The sequence below is a fragment of the Gekko japonicus genome, unplaced genomic scaffold (assembly GCF_001447785.1).
Source record: "Gekko japonicus isolate JY-2015 unplaced genomic scaffold, Gekko_japonicus_V1.1 scaffold563, whole genome shotgun sequence".
NCBI lineage: Eukaryota > Metazoa > Chordata > Lepidosauria > Squamata > Gekkonidae > Gekko > Gekko japonicus.
The window spans coordinates 659,500-678,734 of record NW_015166439.1 but is presented as its reverse complement, the minus strand read 5'-3'; the positions used below and the strand labels follow the sequence as shown (position 1 = coordinate 678,734).

General features: G+C 46.3%; 1 protein-coding gene across 1 annotated transcript in view; it reads right to left on the bottom strand.

Annotated features, from left to right (window-relative positions):
* Positions 1-11,120: 11,120 nt before the first annotated feature.
* RBM14 (RNA binding motif protein 14) overlaps positions 11,121-19,235 on the bottom strand; it is a 13,160-nt gene continuing 5,045 nt past the window's right edge. The window contains exons 2-3 of the mRNA XM_015411917.1: positions 13,199-14,546; positions 11,121-11,998 (exon numbers count right to left, since the gene is read on the bottom strand). Of these exons, the coding sequence (XP_015267403.1) occupies positions 11,773-11,998; positions 13,199-14,546 (1,574 nt within the window). The 3' untranslated portion in view covers positions 11,121-11,772. The remainder of the gene's footprint in view (positions 11,999-13,198; positions 14,547-19,235) is intronic.

The following is a 19,235-nucleotide window of genomic DNA, read 5'->3' as shown; positions in this document are numbered from 1 at the left end:
TCCTGGCTTGTTGTGCAAAACATCAGCCTTAGCCCCAGTATCCCTGTGCCACTGTCAAAAGGGGATGAGCTGGTGGAGGAAGAAGTTGAATGTGTTACCTATACAGCTCCCATTTGTTCAGCTCTCCAGTAAGGTCCAGGCCATCAGGGAACAATTTTTCCAACAGTTCAAGAACACTCATATAGGTAGTATTTCTATCCCCAATTAGTTCTGCTCTGAGCCTCCACTCAAGTCCCTGGTCTGATAGTATTGCCTGCCATTCCAGTTTTTGATGGCAGAGGGTGACTCACTTTTGTGGAAATGAAGTTTGCCAAATTGGTAAATGCATAATTTGATGGGCCCTAATACAATTGGAGGGATCGAACTTTGTGGTCCTAGTGTCATGTCAATCAACATTAAGGGTATGAAATTTTGCATGTAATTTGTCTGACTTTTATTGAAGAGGTCAACATATAGTCGCCACCCCCTCAAAAAAAAACAACAACCTGGGGTGTTTAACACAAAATATAATCCATCCTCTAGCTGATGACTGCACAGGGTTCTTTTCCAGCCAAGACTGAGTTGTGGATACATTGATGACAGACTCTCAACAGCACAGGTTGGCCTGGCCTACCATCCTGGCTGGACTCACTGTGATCTGACTGGCCAGTATGGGAGAGCAGGAATGGGTCAATACTCTGCATTAATGGCTGGCCATCATTGCTCGAAGAACACAGATGATAAAGTGCCATTCAAGAGAGTTCTTGGCTAGACTGTATGCATTAAGAGAAGGGATCGTATTGATGTTACTGAAACAAAAGCAGCAGGGTGACCACTGACAGAGGCGGCATGCCCAGTCTTCATTTATGGTGAGGAAAGAGCACAGTGGGAGCAAGGAGGGAACGATAGCAATGCAGGGACTGGTTGGCCTGGATGGATGGATGGGAGAACAGCCTTGCCTCTGCTTGGGCACAGCCCCACTTTGTAGTAAGTTTGAGGCAGACAGCCAAACTTGGCAAGATGGCCAAGGCACATGAGGACACAAGAGTTTGCCTTGCTGTGGCTGGAAGAAGCCGCTGGCTGCCTGACTTTGGCTCCAGGAGGAGGTGGCTGCAGCGGCTTTCAGGTGCTGGCTGATGAAGTTATAGGAAGACGCAGCCGCTGCTGCTGGCTACTCAGGAAGTAAAGCAGAACAGCCTGCATGTCTGCTAGCTAGCTAGCAAAGCAACCAGAGACCTTTCTAGCCTCTACCAGGGTTGTATGAGCCAAAGGGATACCAAGCACAAGCCAAGACAAGGGGTCATTAGCTGATGGTAGGGGACTGAAGCAAAGAGCTCTCCCCCATAGCTTTTCTTTACCATTTGTAGCTTTTATGAAATCTGGGTAGAAAATAGAGGGAATGAACTAGAAAGTGTTAAGGCTCCAGAACTATACTGACATCGAAGCAGGGGAGAACGGCAGAATCTATATTAGTGTCACTTAGCAAAGGCCTTGAAAGTGAGCCATGCCACAGGGCACTCTTCCTTACAGCAATGGGCACTGGTTTCAGTTTTGCCAACTCTTCTCTTTACTTTCCTGATAAAGCTGCATTTTCTTGGCTGCTTCTGCCTTTGCAACTTATATGGCAGGCCTGCCACACCTTTTGTAACGAAATGGCTGCCAGGCAGAGGCAGCAGACTATTTTAAAATGGATGCCAGCCTGGTAGTCTTTAGGAGGGGGTACTCCATAGGGAACAATGGAGCTGCCATACCTCCCTGCCTACAGTTCCCAGAAGCTTTAGGGAAAAGAGCGGGAAAATATGGACACACCTCAGGGGCGGAGCCAGGCAGATAAAGGCTTTGGCTCCTAAGGTGTGTGTGTGTTCAGTCTCAGCCTAATCTGGCCTTCAGCTCAGCTTGGATGGCAGCTTCGAGGGAGCGTACAGGTGGGGCTCCTGTTACCACAGACTCCAGGGCATCCAGGCCACTATAAACCCCGGTGGACAGCCAGGAGAGTAACAGTACAAGTGACCAGTCCCGAGGAGGGCTGGGGTTTCTCCACAACAGGAAGGGGGAACCTAAATCCCATCCTGAGGCCCACAACCTCCAGAGATAGAGAGGGTATGTGTAGGGGACAGAGGAATAGCATTTTAAATCCTGCTTATTTTCTGTGCCCAGGTTGTTGATGTGCATGTGTTTAAGTTCTGTGCCTTATATGGATATAGTTCAAATAAACCTTTTTTGAGTTTAAGACCTCGTGTGCATTGACCACTTAGTCCCTCCCCGCTTGGCACAGTACTGGAAACAAAAGGGAGGCCAGGGAACCCAAACGGGCCCAAATCCAAACAGTTGCCAACTCTCCAGGGATCACCCAAAGATTGTGGTACCAACTTCCCAAGGTTGGGGAATCAGCCAGAAGACTCTCACTGTCCCTCTAGGAAGGCGATGTGAATCCAGTGAGTGGTGGCACCGTGTAACGAAGGGAAATAGCCCCACCAGGCAGGGTGGGAAGGCAAAAACGAGGGCTTGCGAGCCACAGTACGGCTGCTCAGTCTCCCAGGGCTGAGGGCGGGGCCCCGTTTCACCACACCTTTCATCTAGCAGAAAACACTGGCCTTTATTTCAGTGGCATTCATTCCTGTGTGGCACTGTTTGCATTGTGAGGGACGTTCCAGAGAAACCTGGCTTAGCTGTGCCTGATGCTGCAGTGATGACGACAAGGACCCGGGGGGGTGGGGGGAAGAGATCTTGTGTAAATGTCAGACCAACTGCAAGAGTTCCACAGCAAAGGGCACTATAGCTTGTTTGGCAATGGTTAATGATTACAGAGGCACTGGAGAGGTAAGCTGGAAACCAGGAAGTGAAGCCATTGCTTTGCTGCAACAGGTTGTAGATGATGGGGGGCTGTCTCAATTTGCATCAGGTTAGCCCTGATGGTTCAAGAAAGGTCGCAGTGGAGCCTTGACCTGGATAGCCCAGGCAAGCCTGATCTCATCAAATCTCGGAAGCCAAGCAGAGCCGACCCTGGCAAGTAACTGGAAGGGAGACCTCCAAGGAATACCAGGACTCAGAACACGGGAAGGTTATCAAGCCACCTCTCTGAAAGCATCCAAACGCACTAGGCGTTGCCAGAAGTCACCATGACTTCCAGGCATGCAAGCACATACACACATGCACCTCCCCCCCTCCAAAAAAAGAAAGGCCACAGTGATTTCAACACATCATGACAAGAAATGGAGCTGAAAGACATCTCCATGCCTTCTTTTAATTTTTGAAAGACTGTTTAAATGTATCACAGTGAAATCAGTCCTCTACACGTCTTACTTGAACTTAAGCTCCATTCAGTTTCTGAGTAGGACCTCACTTCTGGAGGAGACAGACCGGAGCTGAAGATTCCCCTACCTCACCATCCATTCCGCATTGTCCCTTTCTCCTGCCTTCAAATGTCAACATTTGCTGCTAACAAGAGGCTGTTTCTGAAAAGTTGCTAGAAGGACTTGCTCCGCCTTTGCTTGCCTGCAATGAGGCTGGTAGAATAGGAGAGCCACACAGAGAATGCAGTTCTTGAAGAGACACCAGTGGGACACGAGTTGTTCCAGCTTGGAAACCACCAGCATGCCCAAGAATCGTGAGCGCGTGTGCCCTGACCTGGATAGCCCAGGCAAGCCCAATCTTGGCAGATCTCGGAAGCTAATCAGGGCCGACCCTGGCAAGTATTTGGATGGGAGACCTTGAAAGAATACCAGGGCTGGGAAGCAGAGGAAGGCTATCAAGCCACTTCTCTGAACATCCTCCAACCCGAGTTAGGAGTCACCAGAGGTCTCCATGACTTCTAGGCATGGTCACACACACGCACAAAATGCAAGACCACCACACACACACACACAAAATCTTGAGTGCATGTGATCACTCAGGTCTTATATAGAAAAGGGCACCTTCATGATCCACAGAGTGTTTACCCATTAAAAGTGGGTAGACTTATAGGTGGATCTTATGCATGTTTGCTCAGATGGAAGTCCCACTTGGTTCCCATTATATGTATTGAGCACTGCATACTTCCTTCCGAGTTGGGAACTCCTAGTGCTAGATACACTTTAGTGCTCAGCGCTGTTAAAGTGTTGCCTCCCTGGTCTAGATATTCCTAGTGCTGAGCTCCCAGTTGCCTCCTACACAATTGTAAATTTTATTTTAAAGTACCAGAAGTTGCAATCTTATGCATGTTTAGTTTCTGAGCAAATCCGAAAGGACTCAGTGGAACTTTCTGAATAAGCATGATAAGAATTGATCCAGACGGTTCTCTGGAAAACTAGTTTCACAGGTATGGATGCTTATCTCATGTGTGCGTTTACTCATTAAAAGGTTCTAGTGTTTTCAATGGGAGCCCCCTCACCCCGAAATGTGCTTAGGTTTGCATTCCTGAACAATCATATGTGCTAAAGTGCAGCAGATTTTAGGACGCAGATAAACAGCTTCCGTAACACACCGTTTGACAGCATTAATAGTCTTTCCTCCCAATTCAAGGCAATTGTAAATATTTAACTGTTATTTACAATATAGTCTTTAATCTTTTTTTTTCCTTTTCCACTTCCAATACAGAAGTATTTTGCAGAGTATATACAAAGGGCATTCTGCTCATGCCTGTTCAATATGATGTACACAACGAGCGTTGGGAAAGGGGCAGAATTTGGCAGCTGAAGTCTAGGGCTATCCTGAAAGCCAAATGGTTCCTATATATTTTGAAGGAGAGCAAGGGGAGAGGTGCAACAACTGAAGCAGTTCCCAAAGACTATTTCTGCTGCTCCTTCTGTTGTGCAAAAACCGGGCCACTGTACCTGCGCTTGCCCAGGAGCAGCTCTCCTTTCACAGAGGACCTACCGTCAGCCTATCACTACTATGCTGGGAACGGAGTGGGGAAAGAGAACGCCCATTGTGAAACCCTTAAAGGGCAGCAGGTCCATCGTCACTGTTCAACTAACTGGGCAGGGTCCATTTTCTCCTGTCCACCCTCAAATGCCTCTGCCGTGTCGTGTCTCCCCCCCCCCCCTCTGGAAGTGCTGGGAGGCAAAGTTTTCAGAGATGCCCCTTCAGACTGCCTTGCAATACTGGAGCACAGGATGCCTTGCCCTTGTGCAAAGATGGATGGGGGAAGTAGATACACTTCTAGCCCCCACTTAGCAGGCGATGGCTGGAAGGCGAGAGTCCAGCACCATCTTCAACATGTGTTGAGGGTAGGCGAGATCCCCTTCTGCTCATGCACAAGCAGGTAAGCCTTCTCCACTTCTACTGGTCCTTGTCAAGCTACACATCAATGTGTTGAGTGATGGCTCTTCCCATTTCACAACCTCCCTCCATCTAATCTTCCTTCCACTTGAAAAAGCTGTTGCTACTGAACACAAATCAGCAGCTGTTACCACCCAACACAACTTTTCACATCCACAAAACGTGGGGGGTGGGCAGTTACAAAGCCGGTTTCTGCCAAAACAGCCCCTTTCCATACCTGTAGAAAGGGCAGCCACCACAGGCTGAGCATGACCTCTTTTATTATATTGATCATGTTCCAAGTGACTGCAACAAGAAAAAGCTACTAGACTGGTTGCTTGAACACTAAGGAATGAAGACTGGTCAGGTGGGGTGCCAACAGTGGCCAGTGAGTGTCATTAGGCAATACACTGCTGGTGCCAATTGTTGCATGGTGTCATGTCACTCCCTAGAAAGCATGTATCTGTTCCCTCTGACCCTTTTATTCTGGGTCTTGGCCAAAGGAAATAGTTTGGTTTTGACAATGCTGAAACTATCCCCCCACCACCACCCAATTTTCCTCTTATCCATCCTTTGCCTTCCCTCTTTCCATTCAACGATCTCATTCTCAGGTCATGCATTTTAACTTCTAGAAAACCAAATAAAGTAATGGATACTATACTCAAATTGAGAAACTCTGCCTCTCTCCAGCTAAAAGGGTGGTGCAGGACTCCATTCTGCATCAGTTTGTCACTCTTCTTCCTTCTGAATACAAAATGCTGAAAACAAACATCACCTTCCTGGCCATGTTTGCATTGAGGTGGCTGTTTCAGCAGCGGTTAGCTGTGACAGCTCCATGGAACCTCCTCTCAAAACAGCATGCGAGACAAAACCACATGAGAAGGTGGCTCTTCATGTCATCCTTGCCTCTGACAAGAATTGGCACTAGCAGCAGCACTTGGCCAGATGGAGGAACTCCATGTTAGAGAACGCAGGCAGGATCCAATAAATATGTGGCCCCTGGGCACGCAGACATAAGATAGCCCCGAATCAGAGACGCAGGCAGCTCATGCTCATGTTAGGTGTCTGGCAGTAGGCACCATCCAGGCTGGAAATGGGTATTTGGGCAGGAAGCCCCAGGACAGACAGAAGCAGGTGGGAATGGGAGACCCCCCATTAGACAGGACTGGCTCCCCACCCCCATCATTCGACAGACACAGAGAACTCCCAGCCAGAGAGAAGGAAGCAGGAGGCAGTCAGGTTGGCACCAGAATGTTTGCCTCTCAACTCCTGATGAAGAAAGCTCAAAGAGCTAAGAGTTTTATGCTTTGTATGGAATACTTACTTGAAGTGAAGCAATTTAACAGACATTGCCTCAGGAACGCAGTGTGAGTGGCTCGTGGATCACAGATCTAGAAGACCTTGTTAGACAGTACAGTCTTATGTAGATTCCTACAATTGAAAAGCATCTCTTCTTCCAGCACTGCTCCACTAATGGGGGCTCCTGATTTCTCTGTTCTATACATCACCTGCCGCACTATTGACTCTTAGATAAATGTAACGGCAGAGCACTCTAATTGACTTCACTATAGGTATTATGGGATAAGGACTTCTTTATTCCCTCCTTTTACTTTTGCACTTTAGATAAATGTTTCTCACTGCAGCTGTTTTAAACTTTCTGTGTCACTTTATAAACAAACACAAGAAGTGTCTAGGAGGCAACCCTTATTTTTCAGTTTGGGCAACTCAAGGCCCCAACTGCAAGTACGCACTAGCTCACGTCCTCAGTCTAAAGGTTACACAGTGGCTGGAAAGCTCAACTTTGAATCCCATCTCAGCCATAAACTCTCTGGATCCCTAGTCACACTTGGTATAGACTACATCACAGGGTTCATAGCACAATAGGACCCGATACCCTGTGGTGGCTTAGAGACCAAGCTACTGATCAGAAAGCCCCTGGGCTGAATCTTATATCCATGAATGCACCAAGTGGTCTCAGACACACCACTGGTTCTCAGCACCAACCCCCATCTGCAATATGGTGATAATAATCATCTAGCTTTCAAGACTGTTGTAGCCCTTACAATATATGCAGAGTGCTCTCAACACTGGATGGCTCTATACAAGTAATTATTTCCATTATATGAGGCCTAAATACACAGATTCAGGTCAATCCCAGGCATGTTTGATAGTCCGTTCCACTGGGGTTACTGGGACTTGCATGTAAGTGTGCATCAGATTTCAGCCCTAACATTTATATAATGTTTCTAGTGTTTGAGGAGCTTCAAATATATTCTCAATAATCCTTAAAGCAACCCTCGACTGTAGGCCAGGATTATTACATCCATACTGTGGAGGGTGAAAGAAAACCGGTTTGCTCACTTGCCTGTGGTGATCAAGCAAGTGCCTAGATGAGTCAAGATATGAACTGTGGTTTCTCCAGTACCCATTACCCAATTTCTCCATTGGAAGTTTACTTAATCTCCAATATATGGATTTCTTAAATGCTCAATGGTCAAGTGGCACAGGTTTAATTAACTGCTTTTAATTGATCAGGCTGAAGAGCCTACTGTTACAGTGGAGTCTTTGGTGCTTTCCAATGTTGCAGCTGGGCTTCTTGATTGTTAGTAACTATTCTGACTGAAAGGGAATGCCTGCCTGCTGGGATGAAGACTCCTGTGAAAAGGACCGCAACTAGGGAGAGAGCAGTTCGCTTGTGGAAGGAGGTTCTACCACTGCCATTCCACTCAATGCTTTGCAAGAGTCAGGTACATTTTATGAATGTGATTGTAAGCTGCTCTGAGACTCCAAGTGAAGTACAAATCTAACTCTTCTTCTTCTAGATTAAGAAAAGCAGTTTTAAAAAGCTGTTATATTTATGACCGTGTGTGGAAAAACAAAAGATCTTAATGGAAAAAAGATATTAAAGTTCTTCTTGGCTCTAGAATGTGTCCAATACAAAACACATTTGTGAGTATGCATTGCTTTGATTTTGCATTGTAACAAACAGCAATGGGGGGGGGGGGGAGACAAAAACAAAATGACATGACTTTTTCACTTCCACTTACTGTAAAAACCAATGTGCTTCGTTCTTTTGTTTTTAAGATTAATGTATGCCGCTATCAAGCCATGGGGAAAATAATTTCTCCCTTACTGGTTCTCCCATTTAAATGAAAAATATGGATCTGTTATGTATCAGAATAGTAGAATAACATACTTTTTGTTGTGGAGAAAATAGAAGCATTTTCTTAAGGTCAGCGTCACCTGTGTATTGGAAGGGCACAGGAAACGGCCCAGCAAGGCAGAGAATGTTACAGCTGACACAGAACAGGCCATGCTGTATTTTTTGACAGTAGCTCATGTTCTCTTGAGTTGTGTAATGGGCATAGATATGGGTAAAGTTATATCCTTGATGTGTTTTTAGCTCTCACCTCTTTGTAACAGAAACAGGATATACTGCGAGAGGGGAGGAAAGGCGGCACAGTAGAGCCCAATCCTGTCAGATCTCAGAAGCTAACCAAAGTCGGTACTTGGAAGGGAGTCCACCAAGGAAGACTCTGCAGAGGAAGGCAATGGCAAACCTCCTCTGCTTCACACTTGCCTTGGACGCCCCTTGCTGGGGTCGCTGTAAGCTGGCTGCGGTTTGACGGCACTTCACTCACACACTGGGAGAAGATTCTTGAAGGACAGAAGCGAAATGGTTAACAAGAGAAATACTGCACCATCACCACCACAGTGGTGGAATCTTAAGCCACTGCACAAAATTCTCAGCTCCAACAACCCTCATGGCTTGTGATGATTTTGCCTCCAAGACGAATCCAAGAAATGGAAAAACTGGCTGAAGCTAAATCCTTCTAAGACCAAGGCCACGTGGCTGGATCGGCACAGACCTGATGGCAACATACAACTCCCAGCTCTTGATGGGGTTATGCTTACATTGCTGGACTCTGTTAGGAGTCTGGGGGTATATTTGGATACTTCACTCTCATTAAGAAACATGTCCAACACCGCATGGACTGCCTTTTACCATCTATGGCAAGCTCACCAATTAGTGCCCTACCTATCTTGTTCCAACCTTGCTACAGTAATCCATGCCACAGTCACCTCTCGCTTAGATTACTGTAATTTCCTCTACGCAGGGCTGCCCTTGAGGCTGCTCTGGAAGCTTCAGGTAGTTCAGAATGCAGTTGCCAGATTGTTGCTTGGTGTAACCTGGGATACATGTATCCATCCAGTGCTGTGGCAGCTACACTGGCTACCTATTTCCAGATCAAGTTCAAGGTGCTGGTACTCACCTTTAAAGCCCTAAACAGCCTGGGACCATCATATCACACAACTTGTTGGTGGTGCCAGCCCCCCGAGAAGTCCACTTGGCTACCACCAGGACAAGGGCCTTTTTCACCTTGGCCCTGTCCTGGTGGAATGCCTTGCCGGATGAGGTTCGAGCCCTGCGGGACCTTCCGAGTTTCTGCAGGGCTTGCAAGTCAGTCGTGTTCAGGGAGGCCTTCTCCTAATTTTGTTCTCTTGGCCCTCCTGGAACTTATCCACTTCTTTATATTTTGTTATTTATAAATGACCAGTATCTGACTTTATTATTTTATATATTATATCATATTATCTAATTGCTGTTTTATTGTTGTGATCCTTGGGGAAAGGGTGGAATAGAAATCTAAGAAAGAAAGAAAGAAAGAATGCTCCCTTCTCCTTTTCCCAAGCTGCAGCCTCTTTGGCACAATTTGGTGCAGGCCCACTAATACTACTAGAGAAGGGGAAGGTCTAAGAGGAAAATGTTATAGTTAAATACAAGCAGACTGCACATACCTTGACTTCAGGAAAAGGACAGGCTATTCAGTGTGGCTTTTTGATAAAACAAGTGCTGCTGAGATTGTCTCAAGCACATAAAAATGAAAAGGACAGATCATACAAGCCACAACAGGCGCTTACCCCAAAGGAACAGCCTTACAAACTACAGATGCAGGGATATGGCTATCTTACTCCTATAAAGCCTCATACATACACTGCGAACCTAAATTATACAGACAGCCAGAAGGTTGATTTACACCTAGCATCTTTATTAGTATAGCTTGAGTCAGTGTCCAGCATCACTCCTGTCTGATTACATAGCCACGCTATTTTAGAGCTCTGCTCCAATTTTAGTTCAGAAAAAACTGTCCCTTTGAAAGTGTTTTTGAAGTGTTTTAAAAGGGGGGAGTTTCTCTGAAGGTACACTGAGTTAGCAGCACGAGCAAAAGGGCTATATAACATCTCCTAGGTAAGATAAAGAAGAGGGAAGAGCAGAGGTGCAGTGGAGATGTCAAACCCCGACTCGAAGGTCATTCAGCTGGCTCCTCTGTAACGTTCTGGCAGCCTGTTTTTGCATGCAAGGACTGAGGCATGTCCTGCTAATGTATAACGAGTGCAGTAAGCAGGACTGAAGCAGAACACCGCAACACAGCCGTAACCATTCCTGTCCAATCTGTTCACCTCACTGATTTTACAAACCCATTCTTCTTATTGTCCTACCTCATGGGTGTCAGAGCAGAGGGTCCTCCCCTCCCAGATTATCCCCATCGTCCCCATGAGAAAGTTCTGACCTCCCTAAGTTCTGAACAACTGTCACCACAAAGGCTGATGGATCTGTAAAGAAAAAATCATGCCATGTTCACAACTGTCTTGCGAAGAGCCTTACATAGACTTAACACTTACAGAGAGATCCATCCTCAATACTGTAGAAGTAGATTGGAGACAGATACCTGCTGTGCATGAATCATCCTTCCCAGTCCATGCTGGCAGACACAATCCTAAATTTGGCTATTTATATACATGCAAATGGGAAAGAAGGAAATGTCGCACACATTCACCAAAACTGCTCAAGGAATATACACCAGACAATTGGATTTTCTAAACTGTCGAACAGCCCACGTTTTATTTACAGAATACAAAAAAAATCTAAGCTTAGTTCTAACATCAGGTTTACTTGCACGCTTGATACTCGCATAAATCAAAAAAGTATGCTGTTATATAAAAGCAACTGAGCAGGTTTGGAAAGGATATCAAGAAATCCCTTCAGCAAAGACATGAAATGGGCTGCAATACAGGAACAGTTTTATTTTTACTGGGGCACAACCTAGAGAAAGGCAAGGACAGGAAGCAAACACAGTTCATTACGTGGCCACCCTCATCCCAGGACTTTGGTTTTAAATAGCTGAACGTGCAGCCAAGTACAGTGCTTCCAAGGCCAAGCACAGAGCTCTAACTCTAAGAAGTTACGACAGCGACTCCAGACTCTCCTAGAGATCTAAGATGGCCACATTGGCTCAGGAGGGTCTCATGCTCCCAACTAGACTTGGTATAAGCAAAATATATATTAAAAAAAAGATACTTAAAGAGCTAAACTGATCAGCTGCCAACAGGCAGGAAGAAATGTAGTGACTAAGAGGCGATTCTGAAATCAAATGGCAAAGGCTGCACACTGTGAACGCAGCAAGTGGGGGCTATATAATGTGGGTCACAACGGCGGGCTTCTGAATAATGACGCAGTCCCACCCCAGAAAGAGCCGGCGGAGGGGGAATCCTCTACAGGCGGCGCTGGTAACTAGCCTGCAGCTGCAGCTGTGCACTACGCAAGTAATCGCCATAGGCACCTGCATACCGGGCATAATCAGCCTGCGTTTCTGGGAGACGGCGATAATCCAGTTGAGCTTTTGTCGGCGAATGGCGGTATGCATGAGGGGAGTCTGCTAAACGGCGGAAATCTGAGAGATCAGATAAACGGCGGTCATCTGAGAGGTCAGAACCGTACCTGGTTAAGAGAAGAGACATTTGATAAATAAGAGCTTATGGATGATGCCCTTATATATGCTACCACTGAGAGGATTGCTGAGGCATAAGCTTAGGAGGAGACACACTACAGGAATCCAAAGGAGAACACTGCCTCCATTGTTGCGTTTGTTCAAATCTGAGCCATTATTAGGTGCCAAGGATCAAAGCAACCTTTTGAGCCTTTCCTCTTCTGATGGAACACAGTATCTTCTCAACTGGGGAACAGATGCCTACGCTCTGTTGTAATCAACAGAACTGTGCAAGGAGACTCACATCTTATGAGACTCACATCTTATGAGACTTCACCTAGGGGGCCAATACCTAAAAAGAGGTACACAGAACCAAACGTTCAAGCCTGCAATTTAACATACACACAGACTCATCCCAGGTCTATGAAAGTGGACAGTGGTTATTTGCCAAGGAAAACGCAGAGAGTAACAAAAACACAGGGCTTTTACATGACTTTGTGTGTTCCACAGCTGAGCCTTGGGCTCAAATTCACCTCAGGCTATACCACAGCTGAAAGCTCTTCCAGTCTCCTGGAGTTTCGTGTATTCCAAAATAGTAGTGCTATGTACACAGCCGGCCTCAGGTAATTAAGAGGCTGAATCCTAGAAAGTTTAGTTGGCTCCCTGGGATCAGAAGAAGTATTTCAGCCCTGCATTACGTCACCATGACTAGGAGCTAAACTGGTTCAATCTTTTTATGCAATCCATGTCCAGAGCATGGTTTCCGTTCTGTGGAATGTCAGACATCAAGGCCATTACACAAGACCCCTTCCACCACCACCCTCTGCAGGTTTGGGACTTTGAGATCTCAAGTGTCCAACCCAGCCCTCTACTCATAAGCCTCCACAGAAATATGCAGACAGGAAAAGCAATAGAATGCTACCCATAAGGTCCCCCTCCCCCAAAGAGAAGAGCACAGGGGGAAAAGTGTTGAAACTTTAAGCTGAACTGGTGAAGAACCAACAGCACAGCCAGTATAGCAAAAAGAGAACAGAAGCCAGCCCCACTTGCCACCCACCTTCACTTCCAACCACCCATTTAGAATATTAGCAAGATGTCTGTCACCTCCCAAGGAACTGCAGATTGAAGGTTCTTTCTGCAAGTGCATGGAGATCCTTAGACAGAAGACATGACTGACATGCAAAGCATTACCCCTGGGTTTAGCTGCATACCTCTTATTCATTGCAGCTGCTTTTCTGATGAGATCTTCACGGCTACCACGTGGCGGAGAGAGGCGGGTGCGTTCATATGGAGGGTGGAGCGCAGCAGCTTCTGACTGAGACATGGCTGTGTAGGCGGCCATCTGTTGTGCAGACTGAGTTAGTCCATTGTATGCTTGCTGAGCTCTGTAACCTGCCAATGGAACGGAAGCAGACTGCTGTGCTGCATAGGCTGCCTCTGCTGTATTGGAGACCTGTGCTCTATAGGCCGAAGACAGTGAAGCAGGGAGCGATGCTTTGTAGGAAGAGGCAGCTGCATCCTGCACATTGTAAGTGGCTGCAAGATTTGCCGCAGACTGCGCTCCGTATGCAGCTGGCAGAGCAGATGCTGCCTGGGTGCTATAGGATGCTTGGTGGCCAACAGCTGGCTGGACTCCATACGAAGCTGACTGTGCTGAGAGAGCGTGGGCACTGTACAAGGCTGCCTGGCTGTTTGCGGCTGCTTGGGCCCCATAGGAGGCTGAGTATGCAGCTGCTGCTTGGGCCCCATAGGTAGCTGCATATGTTGCAGCAGCCTGAGCCCCATAAGCAGCAGCATAGGTTGTGCTGGGCTGAGCCCCGTAGGAGGCTACTTGAGAAGCAGCAGGCTGTGCTGCATAGGTGGCGGCAGCAGCGGCGGCAGCAGCAGATTGAGCACTGTAAGTGGCAGCTGCCTGGGCACTGTAGGACGTTAGAGCTGAGGCTACTGGCTGGGCACCAGAAGCTGTAATGGGAACAGAGGACTGAGCTCTGTATGCATTTCCAGCCAAAGCTGAAGGCTGGGCTCTGTACATTGCGGCTTGCCCAGTTGTAGGCTGGGGTCTATAAGCCATCCCAAGAGAGGCTGATGGCTGGTCTCTGTAGGCTGCTCCCACAGAGGCAGCAGCAGTCTGGTCTCTGTAGGAAGCTTGCTGGGCTGTCATAGGAAGTGTGTAACTTGCTCTTGTGGGTGAACGTCTAATGGGACTCCTGTCCCTTCCAAAATAGGAGGGAGATACCTGTCTGGCCTGACCATCATGTGAGTCAAGTTTGGTTAAGTTGTTGTTGCCCATGCGCTGCTGATAATCATACTCAAGTGTAGAATAAGTGGAAGCTGCCATCGATAAGGCAAGATCATTCCTGGGCTGGAGTTTATCAACAGTTGGTATTTTGTTCTTTTCCGCTCCACCTCCTGGCTGCCCGCTGTAAGCAGCTGGTCCCCTTTTATGAGCTTTATTAGAGAGTTCCACATTAATTCTTTTGCCTTTGACTTCCCTTCCGTTAAGGTGTTCAATGGCGGCTTTAGCATCCTCTTCCTTCTCCATGTGAACGAACGCATAGTCTGATAAAGCAGCAGACAGAGGGTTATCAATAAGGAACACATGACATGTTATTACAGGACCCCAATCCTACTTGGACGTAGCCTGGAGACAGTCAGAGACCTCAAACTGCAACATGTCTATTTGGCAGCAGAATGCAGGCTGAAACAGCTGACGTGGGTTGTTGTGCAACTTAGACCAGCAGCCAAATTGAAAGAATAGGCCACTGGCCCCTACTAGGCCACAGGAGGTTGCCACCTGCCCTACAAGTTTTCGGGTTAATCACCTGACTTCCACACCTGCTTGCCCCACAGCTCACACTCCACCCTGCTCCTTGGGTTCATTACAGGACATTTCCCATGAACAACCAGAATGTACCATGGCACCTCAATTTCTGCATACTAACCCTGAGCAGAGAAGTTCACATAGCAGTTGCTGTTTTGGAGGCCTCACATGAAAGGCAAGAATATAACCTTTCAGCAGCAGACCAGGTGTCTCCTCATTTGCAAAGGCATGCCACTCTGTAAAGCTTCTATACAGCTTGCGTTATTACAATAATTCTTGCACTGTGCTTTTTAACATACTTTTGAAAAAACACTGCATCTAAGATGGTAGTGTAAAGATAAATTGCTATAAAATTTAGGGTGAGATCGGTTTTGACAAAATCACACTTCCCTCATTTTGACAGCACAGGAACTTAATTTACCCTCTCCACCCCCAGCAACAGAGTGTACTAGCTTGAACAAGATGAATTTCAGGTTACTGTGCAAAGTATACAGGGACTGAAGTCAACACCCCCCCACACACACACACACTAGGGAACTCAGGATTTCACACCTTAGAGCACCTGCTAGCCACTTTCACAGGCTCTATTCACTATTACATCTCTCACCAGGGATACCAGCTTTACATGATACAGGACAGGAAATGCTACTTACTAAATACCATACACCAGATGCTACCCGTCAGATTTAGACAAGAAACCTAGAGTACTCAAGCTGACCAAAATTACAGGAGCTTCTTGTTAAAACTTCTCAAACACCCAAGACTTTTTGGTATTCCAATGCCAAATATTCTAATAAATCAAATACACATAACTGGATCTAGCTAATACAAACAACAGCTTAAAAGTTGCTTGAAATAAGTTGTCTTATGGAATGAGCTAAAAGTTAAACACTCCATATTTGTTCCTTTGTAGCAAACTTAACCATGTTTTCATGGAATTTGCTGCCAGAGGTTGTAGTGATGGATACAAGCATAGAAGGCTTTAAAAGAGGATTCGATAGATTAATGGAGAATAGTGGATATTAGCCATGGTGACTCCATATTCAGAGGCAGTCAAATTCTGAATCACAGTGAAAGGAGGTAACATCAGGGGAAGACCTTGGCTTCTGTGCCCTGTTGTTGTACTTCCATAGTAACTGGTTAGTCACTGTGTGAGACAGGATACCGGACTAGATGGACCTCTGGTCTGACCCAGCAGGGCTTTTCTTATGTTCTTAAGAAACCAGCACATTTCATGACTTGGGGACATATAAGGGGGAAAGTCTTCAGTAGTAAGAAGTCTGGCATTATTCAAATGAAGCTGTGCTTGCACATCTGGTTTCAAAAGCTAGGGCAAATTTTCTGAAACCAAATGTTATTTTATTGTTTTTAAACTGCTTTACATATTCATTCAGTTGAAATAATCTGACTGCTAAAACAAAACACAAACCATTGATTCACTTTGCAGCACACACCAGGGCATCCACTTGAACTGAGACATATCCATAGATTGCTTCTAAGGAGAGATATGATGCAAAGGTTGCCTCAACAAGCCACATTACAGTGATTCCCACGATTCTCAGCCTGATTTTGTATTTTAAGGAGCTTAGTGATCTGGATTGATATGGGATGTCAACCAACCAAAAGGGGTGGATAGAAGACACAACAGAAGTCAACAGGAAAAGCGACTCCTTGGCCTGCGCCTGCCACAGAGCTTTGGGAGGCACTGCATAAAGGTCAGTGCAAACAATCAGACAACCCAGTGATTAAGGGCAAATTTACACTTAACATACAATAGCCTCCATTTAGCACTGAGAACAGCTCCCTAACTGAACCCTGAGGACCTGACCACATAGATCCATGCCACAAAACCTGAAGGCTAGCCTTCTGTAACATGCTACGTGGTACTGAGGTGTACATTCCTATGTTGACAGAAAGTTAACGGACAAAGGTCATATCTTCAAATGGGTTTAGTTGTCCTGTAGGAAAATGAGACTTGCTGATGATTACATCTTGTAAGCAAGGCTGGACTATGGCATTGAGAAAGATATGCAAAGAAGAACCCTAAGGTCATGCCAGGCAGCTTACTGAGCACATAAAAGCAGGACTCAGCTCACATGTCTTCTTGATGGACCATATAACAACAGGGCTGGGCTAAACAAGCAAATGCCTCCTAAAGCCATTGCCTTTTACATCATAATGCAAAATGTGAGTCCTGTAATTTTATGGCTACTTCATGACAGCTTTAAAGGGAACATATTCCAGTATCAGGATGGATGTTCAAGGGACAAGGCTTTATTCAATGAGGAGATTGGATTTATACCCCACCCTTCAGTACCCAAAGGTGTCTCAGAGCAGCTTACAAACTCCTTTCCCTTCCCCTCCCCACAACAGACACCCTGTGAGGTAGGTGGGGCTGAGAGAGATCTGACAGAAACTGCTATTTGTTCAAGAACAACTCTTATCAGAACTAGGGCTTGCCCAAGGTCATCCAGCCAGGTGCAAGTGGAGAGTGGGGAATCAAGCCCAGTTCTCCCAGATTAGAGTCCGCGCACTTAACCACTACACCAAACTGGCTCTTCATATGACATAATAGTATTCTTTCAAGTCCACTGCTGGGGTGGTTTGGACATCACAGGGAGTTCCAAGGGGGGGGGGGTTAGCCACCGGACAACTGGGGCAGCTCCACCAGGCAGGGGATGTGAGGAGGGCACTGTGGGCCCTGACTGCTGAGCTGCTGCATTTGTGAGCTGCAGCTGTCCCTGGACAGTGCTTGGCAATCAACTGTAGGGCTGTCACAGGCCCCCTTCTGACTGCCCCACAGACCCCGCTCCCGCCTGGATCACCTGGAGATCCCAGCTGCAGCAGAGTGTGCAACCCAGCCAGTCACTCTTGCACTCTGGGAGGCCAACATACCTTGCCTTTTACAACCTGCCAGCCTCTTCCTTCTCGTGGACATCACACACACACACAACTGGCTCCCTTTGCCTGATCAGCCATCATCTTACAGAATCGCACAAAGCCTTCTGTGAGTGCATTACCAGCCAGAGTTAAGAAAGCCATGCAGCTGGCTAAGTACTGAGGTGCGTGCAATGGACTACCTCGGTGTGAGCTGCCTCTCCCTCCACAGCAATTGTTCATAACACATCTTTGCTGCAGAATCAAAAAAAAGGAAGCCTGGCAGGTTGTAAATATTTCAGATCAAGGCAGCCTTCTTTCCAAAGCTGTTAGATGTCTTCTTTTTTTATTATTCTTTTCCCCACCCTAGAACTCTCAGGGTCTTTTCTGTCACTCCCCTCTCCCACAGTTCTTTTCCCTGCATCCCGTATATGGCTTCTCCTTGGCTTAAAGCAGAATAGCTGGCAAGTAGATGAGAAAGAACAGTGCTTAAACTTTAGAGCTTCAATGAACCCTTCATCAGCCTGGATATTCAGTACAAAAGGGGACACAGAAACCAGACTCCTCCATTTCGCCCTAAAACACCCCCCCCCCCCCGCCTCCACCACTTTTGCTTTTTGCACTTAACCAGACTGATGATAATTTCTGGGAATGCTTGTTGTTTTGTGACTTTGTGTCTAGCCCTAATAAAGTATACTATGCTACTATTGTTTATGGAGAGATCCGTAATTATACTAGTTTGTGTAGCACTTTTAAATAGTCTTCAAAGTGCTTTCTAGCTTTTATATCATCACAAGAACACTGTGAGTTTGGTAGATTTTACAAATTTTATCCAGAGATGAACACATGTAGCACACTCACACCACCCTAAGGTAACTGCAAATGATTTGCCAACCAAAGACAAAAACAATCAGCTTTGGATGGCTGGGAGGAAATGGGTAAGGGGAATATATCTGCCCAGGGCCTCACAATCAGTAAGTTCACCTCTGGACAGCTGCAAATGCAGTCAGCAACTGCTTAACCATAAGTCAATAAGACAATAAGGGCAAAGGGAGAAAGACTGGGTCTGTATCTCAGGGGCCATACTTTTAGGTTCAGCAGTGGTGCTTACCATCCCATGCAGTGTTCCCTCTAAGCTGAGTTAGTGTGAGCTAGCTCACAGTTTTTTAGCCTCCGGCTCACACATTTTTGTCTTAGCTCAGGAAAGATGGCTCCAGAGCAAATTAATGTATGCAGTAGCCAAATCGCTTGCTCACAACTTTAATACCAGTAGCTCACAAAGTAGACTTTTTGCTCACAAGACTCCACAGCTTAGAGGGAACATTGACCATGTACTAAATTAACTTGCAAGAAGGGTTGCCAAATTTTTGATTCAGAAGACAAGATTTCTATATATAGGTAGAGAAAGAGGTACTTTTCTCCCTTTCTCACAATACAAGAACTTGTGGGCACTCCATGAAATTGCTGAGTGGTCGGGTTAGAACGGATAAAAGGAAGTACTTCTTCACCCAAAGAGTGATTAACACATGGAATTCACTGCCACAGGAGGT